The 10,807-nt window shown below is 42.9% G+C and overlaps 1 protein-coding gene and 1 non-coding gene across 2 annotated transcripts in view; both read left to right on the forward strand.

Annotated features, from left to right (window-relative positions):
• Positions 1-9,888, forward strand: part of CHP1 (calcineurin like EF-hand protein 1) — a 46,287-nt gene extending 36,399 nt beyond the window's left edge. The window contains exons 5-7 of the mRNA XM_046009056.1: positions 2,600-2,661; positions 7,624-7,746; positions 7,907-9,888. Of these exons, the coding sequence (XP_045865012.1) occupies positions 2,600-2,661; positions 7,624-7,746; positions 7,907-7,960 (239 nt within the window). The 3' untranslated portion in view covers positions 7,961-9,888. The remainder of the gene's footprint in view (positions 1-2,599; positions 2,662-7,623; positions 7,747-7,906) is intronic.
• Positions 4,898-5,000, forward strand: LOC123945355. Its single transcript, XR_006819194.1, has one exon. It is a non-coding gene; the product is annotated as a U6 spliceosomal RNA (small nuclear RNA).
• Positions 9,889-10,807: the final 919 nt, after the last annotated feature.

Here is a 10,807-nt window from a genome sequence, read left to right on the forward strand (position 1 = left end):
TGCTTCCCCCCTCTCTCTCACTGCCTGCCTCTCTGCCTACTTGTGATCTCTGTCTGTCAAATAAATAAATAAAATCTTAAAAAAAAAAAAAAAAACAGTTTCAGGGGCATCTGGGGGGCTTATTCAGTTAAGCATCTGACTTTTCAGCTCAGGTCATGATCACAAGGTCCTGGGATCAAGCCCTGTGTTAGGCTCCACGCTCAGCAGAGAGTCTGCTGAAACATTTTCTCTCTCTCCCTCTGCCCCTCCCCCTACTCCCACTTGTTCTCTCTTCCCCCCCTCTCTAAAATAAATAAATAAATCTTAAAACAAATAAAAAAGGGAATTAGCATTTCAGGCTTCTGTAAATACCTTGGCAGGAGATGTGTTATAACAGTTACCTGATTAAAAAATTCGAAACGGGCTCCTGGCTAGCTCAGTCATACAGCATGGCACTCTTGATCTGGGCATCACGAGTGTGAACCCCACATTGGGTGTGGAGGTTAATTTAAAAAAAATGAAAATAGGGGTGCCTGTGTGGCTTAGTGGGTTAAGCCTCTGCCTTCAGCTCAGGTCATGATCTCAGTGTCCTGGGATCAAGCCCCATATCGGGCTCTCTGCTCAGCAGGGAGCCTGCTTCCCCCCCCCCCACCTGCCTCTCTGCCTACTTGTGATCTCTTTCTCATTCCCTCTCTCTCTCCGTCAAATAAATAAATAAATAAAATCTTTTTTAAAAATTTCATATAAAAACGAAAATAAATGGTTGTTTAAATAAAAAACTCTGAAACAGATGTTTATGGTTTATATAGCAAACATATTTCCATTCCAAAATTATCCTGTAGAGTGCTTAGTAGATAACACATTTCATGTATTTTAAACTTGACAACATATACAGGTATGTGTGTGTCTGTGTGTCTGTCTGAGTATATTAAACACATATTCCAGGGGCATGTGGGTGGCTCAGTCAGTTAAGTGTCTGCCTTCAGTTTAGGTCATGATCTCTAGGTCCTGAGATCGAGCTTTGCATTGGGCTCCCTGCTCAGCAGGGAGTCTGTTTCTCCCTCTCCCTCTGCTAGTCTCCCCTGCTTGGGCTCTTGCTCTCTTTCAAATAAATAAATAAAATCTTAAAAAAAAAAAAAAAATACTCCTTTAGGAATAGTAATGATCCTTGTCCTCTTTCCTTTGTGATCTAAACCTCCTAAGCATACAAATTCTCAAATTTGATACAAAGTTAATCAACTAACCAAATTAAAGAAAGCAAACATTAGACAAAGTCTCCTAGTTATTTCCCCCTCTGGACTCCTTAAGTTTATTTATTTAAGTAATCTCTATACACAATGTGGAACTTGAACTCACAACCAGGAGCTTAAGAGTCACATGCTAAACCAACTGAGCCAGCCAGGTGCCCCTCCCCCTCTAGAATTCAAATATGTACCTTACAGCAACTAAGTTAAAGTCTTCTAAATTTTTTACTTGAACTTTTAGTAGACTCACTCCTTTTTGGCAGAGGAGGGCAGGGAGGAGAGGGGTAATGTTTCAACACTGAGAAATTCATCCATGTTCTAATGCCTTTGTGTCTAGTATAAGCTCTGCCTAGAATCCCACCTGTTGTCAGATTTGTCTGTCTTTCAGGACCATGTTTAAATGTTACTTGAACCAGAAAGGCATAACTGCCATAGTTTTTGTTCCACAGCATTTCATATGTATAATAACATTGTAAATGTATTAAAGTGAGAGGATCATGAGCTGCAGAGGACAAGATCTACATCTGTATCTCAGTAACTAGAACAGTGTGTTTTGGCCTTCGAGTATTCATAGCATCATACCAAACCCCAAAAATCTTAGTAGCATACTGTGATTCCGAGCCTCAAAACCACACTCGATTCAGCTATAATTACAAGGCAGTCACTTCCTCAGTGTGACGATTTCTCACGGTTGCCAGTAAAAATCATCCAATGGTAGGACACTCCTCACCTGGTAGCGCTTCAGCAACGTGGCACTGTCTGAATGATTTTTGCTCTTCTGAATTCTCTCGTTCTAGTTTCCGGAAGACTGACGTGATATTAAAGGGAGAGAAACATGATAAGGCCAGAAGACCATCAAATTCTTGGCATTTTTATTTGAAAGTGAAGTTCTTTCAGGGTTCCAGCATGGAAGGCTGTTACTTGAAACGTGGCACAGATTTGCCAGAGTGGCCGTTTTCCCAGAGCAATACTTTGTGTGGTCAGCTCCTTCGCCTGCAGGACTCCCGTTCCTGGCTCCCTCTGCGCGGTGCACAGTAGACTTGGCGGGTTTTGTGAGATGACCTCATGTATAGAACCACTTACAGATTTTTTTTAACTTCTAAGGTTAAAAAAAAGAACAGTTGTTTCTTTTTATTAAGTTTTCCAATTTGCCTGAAGAGGGGCCCTATTTTAATCAGGTTAAGAAGTCAGCAAGTACAAGATGCATTTCAGTTTCTTAAATGTTACAATATCTTTAAAAGCTCTGGAAGTCATGTCAGTTACTCTTGAAACAGTATTTTCTGTCAGTTTTCTATCTAGTGTTCTTTACAAATGTACTTCCTTGAGAAGGGGCAAAACACACTAATTTCCAGTAACTTCTTGTTTTCCCCTACCAGTTGCTTTTCGACTCTATGACTTGGATAAAGATGACAAGATTTCCCGTGATGAGCTGTTACAGGTATGTTGGAGAGCTGCCATGGTTGTGGACAACTTGTTTGGGCTCTGCCTGCTTGTCCTTTTGGGTGGGAATTGTTCTTTTAGCAGGCGTTTCTTTATAACACCTGCTGGTGCAGAGTACCGTCTTAGATATAAGGCAGAGCCTGATGATTCTGGGGAAAGGCACAGTGGCTCATTGAGTTCTCAAAAATACATGTTTTTGTTGTTTAAAAGCCAATTTAACGTCTTTTACTTGCATTATTGGAGATGGTCTAAGTCAGATAGTTCCATTATTATTATATCAGCTTATTGACATCAGGTCATTCTGATGACACTTAGGTAAATGCTGCTGTCCCACCTGTTCTTGAGCTTGACGTAGGAGTCAAAGAATTGTTGCCAGGCAGGTGTACAGAGCCGACTGCTGTCCTTTGTTGCTCCTGAGAACAATTCCCTGTCCTCCCACTAGCAGTGACTAGAATTTCTTCCTCTTGTCTTCCCCACTTCCTTAAATATAAGTTTAGAGGGGAGAAAGTTCTCCTTTTTTCTTTTATTTAATATTAATGATTCTGGAGGACCCTAGGAAGCTAATACATTCAGGAATTTCCTAGGGAGATTTGTCTATTTCAATTTACTAAAAAGTAAAGTGGGTTCCACTCACCCCCAAATAAATCTGAACTCATTCAGTGTCTTGAGAAGTCTGCTAAGCTAAAAATTACTCAGGCCAGATTAAAGACCAACATTTTTTCTGTGTCTGAGCAAAATTCAAAACAGTCTGCAGGTCAGTGTTAGTGTTCCTTGCCTTTGAATTGGGGATATCTTCATTGAGAGGAATGTACTTTTTGAAAATGGCTCTGTATGGATTGCTCAGTTCTGAGGAGAAAAGACAGGCAGTCCTTTTGTAGTTGAATGTTTTCATCCTCTGTCCCAGAAGATCTGGCTGCCAGAAAGATTTTTGGGAGTGGTGGATTGATTTATTTTTTTAATATTTTATTTATTTATTTGACAGAGATCACAAGTAGGCACAGAAGCAGGCAGAGAGAGAGGAGGAAGCAGGCTCCCCATGGAGCAGAGAGCCCGATGTGGGGCTCGATCCCAGGACCCTGGGATCATGACCTGAGCCGAAGGCAGAGGCTTTAACGCACTGAGCCACCCAGGCACCCTAATTTATTTTCTATTATTTCTATTATTAGGATAAAAAAAAGCCAGAGGCAAAAAAAACCCAAAAAAAAACAAAAAACCAGAGGCAGGAGTGAGGAGATCATATGCCGGAGTGCCAGTCAGTGCCACTAGAATGTTCCTCAGGCCTGAAGTGACTTTAGGACAAACGTGTTCATGGACTGCCGTGATGACAGAGAACTAGTTTTATCCTAGCGGGAAGAGGATATGAATATCTTAGCAAAGTGAGAAGAAAACAGTTTGCCTTTCTAGACACTGCCGTATCTAAAAATTTTATGATGCATAGTTCTTAACTATTCAGTGGATATTTAAAAGTTTGTGATGAGTTTATCCTAAGGGAAGGCTGAGTGGTTATTTTCCTGGTGTGATTTGTATAAAAAGTCCTGGTTGAACTTTTGGGGATGATGGATACATTCATTATCTTGATAGTGGTGATAGTTTTACATGTGTCACTTATGTCAAAATGGAACAAACTGCATATTTTAAATATGTATAGTTTATTTGTTTATCAATTACACCATAATAGATAAGTTGCTCTACTCTATGAGGCTAGTGTAGCTTTGATGTGAAAACCTTGTGAAGACTGCATAAGTAAAGAAAATTACAGCACAATCTCTTTTATGCACATAGATGTAAAAATTCTAAACAAAATACTGACACGTTGAATCCAGCAGTGTATAAAAAGGAGGCTGGATTTTAGCCAAGGTGGGTTTAAATCAGGGATTCAATTTAAAATTAGAAAATCAGTCAATCAATTTTGCCACCTTACCAGATTAAAGTAGAATTCCATGGTCTTTTCCACAGAATAAAAGTATTTGATGGGGCACCTGGGTGGCTCAGTGGGTTAAGCCTCTGCCTTCAGCTCAGGTCATGATCTCAGGGTCCTGGGATCGAACCCCACATCAGGCTCTCTGCTCAGCGGGGAGCCTGCTTCCTCCTCTCTCTTTCTCTCTGCCTGCCTTTCTGCCTACTTGTGATCTCTGTCAAATAAATAAGATCTTTATTTAAAAAAAGTATTTGATAAAATTCATCATCCAATCATGATTATTTTTAAAGTCTTAACAAAAAAAAAGTCTTAGCAAGTGCTCACTTTGGCCTCATATATAGTGAAATCGGAACGATATAGAGATTAGCATGGCCCTGTGTAAGGATGACACACAAATTTGTGAAGTGTTTCATATTTAAAAAAAAAAACAGTTCTTAGAAAAACAGAGATAGAAGGGAGCTTTCTTACACTGATATAAGGAATAAACAACAAACTTTACCAGACATTAGCAAGTAGTAATAATAGGGGTGCCTGCCTCAGTCAGTTGAGCATCCAACTCTTGATTTCACCTCAGGTCGTGATTGGGATAATGGGCTTGAGCCCCATGTCTGGCTCCATGCTCTCCGGGGAACCTGCTTGAGGTTCTCTTTCTCTGCACCTCCCCCTGCTTGTGCTCTCTCCCTAATAAATAAATAAATCTTAAAAAAAAAAAAAAAAAGAAAGAAAAGAAAACAAGTAGTAGGGGTGCCTGGATGGCTTAGCCCTTAAGCGTCTGCTTTCAGCTCAGGTTATGATCCCAGGGTCCAGGGATTGAGCCCCCACATTGGGCTTCCTGCTTGGTGGGAAGCCTCCTTCTCCCTCTCCCACTCCTCCTGCTTGTGTTCCCTCTCTCGCTGTGTCTCTGTCAAATAAATAAGGAAAATCTTAATTTAAAAAAAAAAAGTAATAATAAAAGTCCTGTTTGCTAATCAAATTCCCATCTGGAACCCTGAGTAACTCTGTTGAGAGCTGACTGGGCCAGAGGTCTGGCAGACAGTGAGGGCCACTGGTTGCTGGGACCTGGATCAAGCCACTTCTAGATGCTCTTGTCCTCGTTAACAGCCTGAATGAGTGATTGTTCAGACAACACCATTCCTCTCCCCACAGAGCACACATGCTCCATACAGTTCTCTAATTCTAAAAATAAAATACTTCAGAGAAAAATTGGACTGAGATCTAAAGAAGCTACTATTTGAGGATAAATTTGTCTTGTCAGCCACGCACAATGAGGGAAAATGGTAAATGGCTTGGCCATTCTGTATTTTTGCCAGGATTGCCTCTTTTTTAAAAAAAATTTCTTTGTTTTGAGAGAGTGTGTGTGTGTGTGTGTGTGCGCGCGCGCACACACACACACACACACACACACACATGGAGAGAGGGACAGAAGGAGAGGGAGAGAGAGAATGGGCCCCCCTCAGTGTGGGGCTCCATCTCACAACCCTGAGATCATGGCCTGAGCTAAAACCCAGAGTCAGACACTTAATACACTGTGCCACCCAGGCGCCCCAAGAATGCCTCTTTTTATTAATCCTTCCAGTGTCTGTCTTTGTACTCCCAAATGTACAACTTAAAGAATCAGTTTGTAAAAAGAAATAACCAGTACTGATGCAAATCGGTATTTCAGCTCTGTTTTTCTTTTCAGAAAATCCTGTGATTTGCTTTTTAAAAATCTGTCATGAGATTGGAGAAGGATGGAAAGGAAGGCCCGTGAACTGCTGGGCCAGAAGGGCTCTCTCTTCTGTAGAAAAAGTTCAGCTCTGGGGCGCCTGGGTGTCTCAGTGGGTTAAAGCCTCTGCTTTCGGCTCAGGTCATGATCCCAGGGTCCTGGGATCGAGCCCTGCGTCTGGCTCTCTGCTGGGCGGGGAGCCTGCTTCCCTTCCTCTCTCTCTGGCTGCCTCTCTGCCTACCTGTGATCTCTCTCTGTCAAATAAATAAATAAAATCTTTAAAAAAAAAAAAAAAGTTCAGCTCTTAGCTCTGAAGACAGAGTTGACTGGCTGCAGTGATGTGAGGCATCACAAAAGCACCCTTCCCCCGTTTCATACCAAAAGTCATGTCACTACCATTGCTTATTTTGCTTAAAAATAACAATTTTCAAAGTACATTTACACTCTGAAGATGTTAGCAGAATTGGGGGAAAAATTTTTTTGTTATGTGTGAAGCAAATTTGACGAAACGTGTTAAATTTCTTGACTACAGTCCTTTAAATGTGCTTGTTGTTTTTCTAAAAAGAAGGGGTTAGTATTTGCCCCTTCAAAGATCTTTACGTTTCTTGGCTATGCTTTAGGAATAGCTGGGTTAATGAACTGCTTCGGAGAGGACTGCATTCCTGTGGGATTCCTAGAAAGCCCTCCCAGACTGACTTACACCAATAAGGAACTAGTTTGCCTCATGCAGCAAGAAGTCTGGGGATAGATTATCTGGGTTGATACTGAACCTATGTGATGTCCAGGAACTGGGCTTCTGTGTTCTTGCTCTGGCATGCATAACACAGAGGACTTTCACCTCATGGTCCGAGGATGACTGCTGTACCACCAGAACCTCATATCTATCTGTATTCCTGACAAAAAGTAATGGAAGAGCAAAATGCAAAGGACTCTCCCCCCAGTGAAGCTTTGCCTTCCTATCCAGTGACCTTGCCAGAGAGTTCTGCTCATCTCATTGTCTCGAATGGCTGAGATGAGAAGACAAGGGTTTCTGCTTTCTAGCTGTTATATTTGAGGACATCAAAGGAAAAGAGGGTGAGAGTGGCTTTTTCTTTGATCTTTTTTAAAAGAGTCCTCCTGGGGTGCCTGGGTGGCTCAGTCAGTAAAGTGTCTTCCTTTAGCTCCGGTCATGATCCCAGGGTCTTGGGATCCAGGCATCGGGCTCCCTCTGACCCTCCCCCCTCTCGTGCTCTCTCACACTCTGTCTCTCAAATAAATGAATAAAATGTTTTAAAATAAAATAAAAGAACCCTCCTGACCCCCAGGTCTCCTGTAATTTGTGGCTTTTGGTCCTGTAGGTGCTTCGTATGATGGTTGGAGTAAACATCTCAGATGAGCAGCTGGGCAGCATCGCAGACAGGACCATCCAGGAAGCGGATCAGGATGGGGACAGCGCCATATCTTTCACAGAATTTGTTAAGGTCAGTCAGTCCCCTCTTGGTTTGAAAAAGTCTGAAGAAGCTGGGAAATTCTGTTGCATAGGAGGGAGGGAGAAAAATATTCAGATAAGAACTTGGGACAGTATCTCCTGTTTTGACCTTCATAACCATAATTGGGTTTGGGGGTTTTTTCCCCCTGCAGGTTTTGGAGAAGGTGGATGTAGAACAGAAAATGAGCATCCGATTTCTTCACTGAAGGACTGAGACCAAACTGTTCCCTACTTTCTAGTATTTAAGAACTGGAACTCGAGTCGTCCTGTCCACCAGCCCCATCTCCACCCCATCATTCCCCTTCTCCCAAAGTACTACTGCTGTTGCATGACAACCCCAGACATGTCCTGTCAACATAAACCTGCCTTCGGTGCATAAACAGGGCATTACAGAATGGTACCCCCGTCCATTTCTGTTCAGTATCATTCGCCAGTTATCTCCATTTCTGAATATCATCTCCCCTGGTTTGCTGCTGAAGGCCATATGTCCATCCAGTCTGAAAAAGTGAGAGAGGGAATCCATGCCAAGAACCAACCAGCAAAGCTCTTTCACTGGATATAGACGACAGCCTTGCTGCCTTCCCTCCAGCTGGGCTTCGGCATGCTCCTCCAGCCTTTTTTGTATGTCCTTTGCTTCCTCCTCCTCTTTCACCCAGCATATCATTCACTTAGTTCTTCAGTCTCCCTGCTCCTCACTAAGCTTCAGTCCCCCTGTTCTACTCGGCACCCCAGGCTGTGCCTGTGAAACGTATTTCTGACTTGGCAGGGTATTGCGGCGATCTGGTGGGTTTCGTCTACCTTTATTCTTAAATGGGTCTCTGGGATGTTGCCTCTCCAAGAGCTTTTCCATAACCAGCCCTTCTCTCTGAAGAATGATCATCTCTTGGTCCCCTGCACTCTGCTCAAAGGGCTGTTGGTTAAGTGTTCTTGTTGAAAGGTGGCGGCCTTGGTGCATGGTGTGGAGCCAAGGCTTCTAGATGGCTCGCCCGGGTCGCTCTACCTCTGGCCTCTGGTTCTCAACATACATAACTACATGGCTACTCTTGTTAGTACAGTGTTGACTCCTCAGAAAAGGGCCATATACCTGCAGGTTTGCTTAGTTTGGGGATACCATCACCACCAGAATGACTGCCCCGACAGTACACTTGGGGAACTTTCTCGTGGCTTTTTGATCAAGGAGCCCGGGCACTCTAAAACCCTGGCATACCCCCACTTCTGCACCATGGTTTATGCCTCAGTGTATGTGCCCTGGAATGTGTTTCACGTCCCATTTCCAAATAGGATGAGCAGTGTTAACAGAAGTGCCTACCTTATCCCAGTCCAAGAGATTGAAAGACTGTCCTCAGTGTCTTGAAGTTTTGCACAAAATTCTCAATGAATTTTACACTTGGCAAATGTCAAGGCTGGAAGCCATAGTCTGCTCCTGAACGAGGTCCAAAGCATTGAATGTATTATTATCAGAAGCTGCCTGGTTACATTGACTTCCCAGCTCCTCTTGTAAACCACTACTCATCTCTTAGAAGCAAGGAGTCTGGCACCAGTGGCACAACCTGAGGTGGTGTGACAGGCCTCTGCATGAGCCAGAGCAACTTCTCTGCCCCTCCAGCTTAGTACAGACCTCAGCGAATCAGGCTGTCGCCATCCTATCTTTAACAGTCTCCTCGTCTATATGTCTGCCCTTGGCTGATTGTCTCTGACGCATTGCTTGCTCGCTTGGTTGTTTCCTTGCTTTGGAAGGCTATCCAAGATGTGCACTCGATACTTGAGGAAGAGAATTGCTTAAAAACAAAAACAAGATGCTGCAGAGGGATTGGGAAGAGTGGCAAATAGGAATGGCCAGGCCGGATGACTCAAGTAGGAATGAATGAGGAATTCTTGATGAAGTATCAGTCTGACTTTGTGAACAAGTGATGTAATATAGGAAATGTAGAAGGGGGAAGAATTTTCTGACACTGATGTTTTAGAGAGGTACTTCAGAGGCTCCTTGACTTCCATATTTAAAGTTCTTAAGATGTGGCTTTTTCCTCCTTTTGGCTGTATAGCAAACTGTTTTAATCCACGGTTGTGCCTTATTGTTTCCATTAAAATTGTATTCTTTGATCCATCAATAAATACTTGTGGTTAAAACGAAAAATGTTCTGTCCATGTGTCTTTAAAGAATTTTATATAACTCAGTCCCCTCTTACAAGTTTTAAAATCCCAAACCGTGTTTCCCTTACTCAGGTTTATGTCTGTGCCATCAGATCCACACGTCTGCTCTGCTGCTGCCCTGACACATGATGTGGGGGTGTTCGTCTAGGGGTCAGCACTGTGTGCCTCTGGGCCCAGGTTTGCTACCTTGACCACTTCCCACTCACTCCAGGGAGGATTCCATTTCTGTTCTGGACTTCTTGGCTTTTTAAATGTAGAAAGGCCTAAAAATGGGTTATGTGTTTATTGCTTGTTACTAAGTCATCCACCCCCTCATGCATGTGCAGCCTCAATGACATATTATACCCAGCTGTTATTACATGGCTTTTCACATCTTCAAGATCCAGGGACTTGGGGTGCCTGGGTGGCTCAGTTGCTTAAGCACCTACCTGACTCTTAATCTCAGCTCAGGTCTTGATCTCAGGGTCATGAGTCTGGGCACCACACTGGGCTCCAGGCTGGGTGTGGAGCCTACTTAAGTAAACAAAAAACAAAAAAAAACCAGACTCAGTGACTGCCTCCTCTCCAGGGTGCGAATAGCTTTCTTTAGGGTTAGTGGCATGCCACAGGACTCAGAACAGTAATAACAGCTGGAATCAGGTCTACAAATTCTAACATGATACCCTCTTTTCCTATCCATCTGCCTCAAAAGTCTGTTACAAATGACTTGCATGGTGTTTAAGCTTTGTTTCACTTTAAGTCTAATATTAGGATTCAGTGAAAGTGGAAACTAGATGAAGGACCAAGCAGTCCTTTTCAGGAAAAGCTGAATGTTACTGGCCATGACCAAAGGAACAACAGTCTGGTGACTAAAGTAGAACATAATACTGTAAAATTGTTGTTAAAACATTACAGTTTGGGGA

Source organism: Meles meles, chromosome 6, assembly GCF_922984935.1.
Source record: "Meles meles chromosome 6, mMelMel3.1 paternal haplotype, whole genome shotgun sequence".
Classification (NCBI taxonomy): Eukaryota; Metazoa; Chordata; class Mammalia; order Carnivora; family Mustelidae; genus Meles; species Meles meles.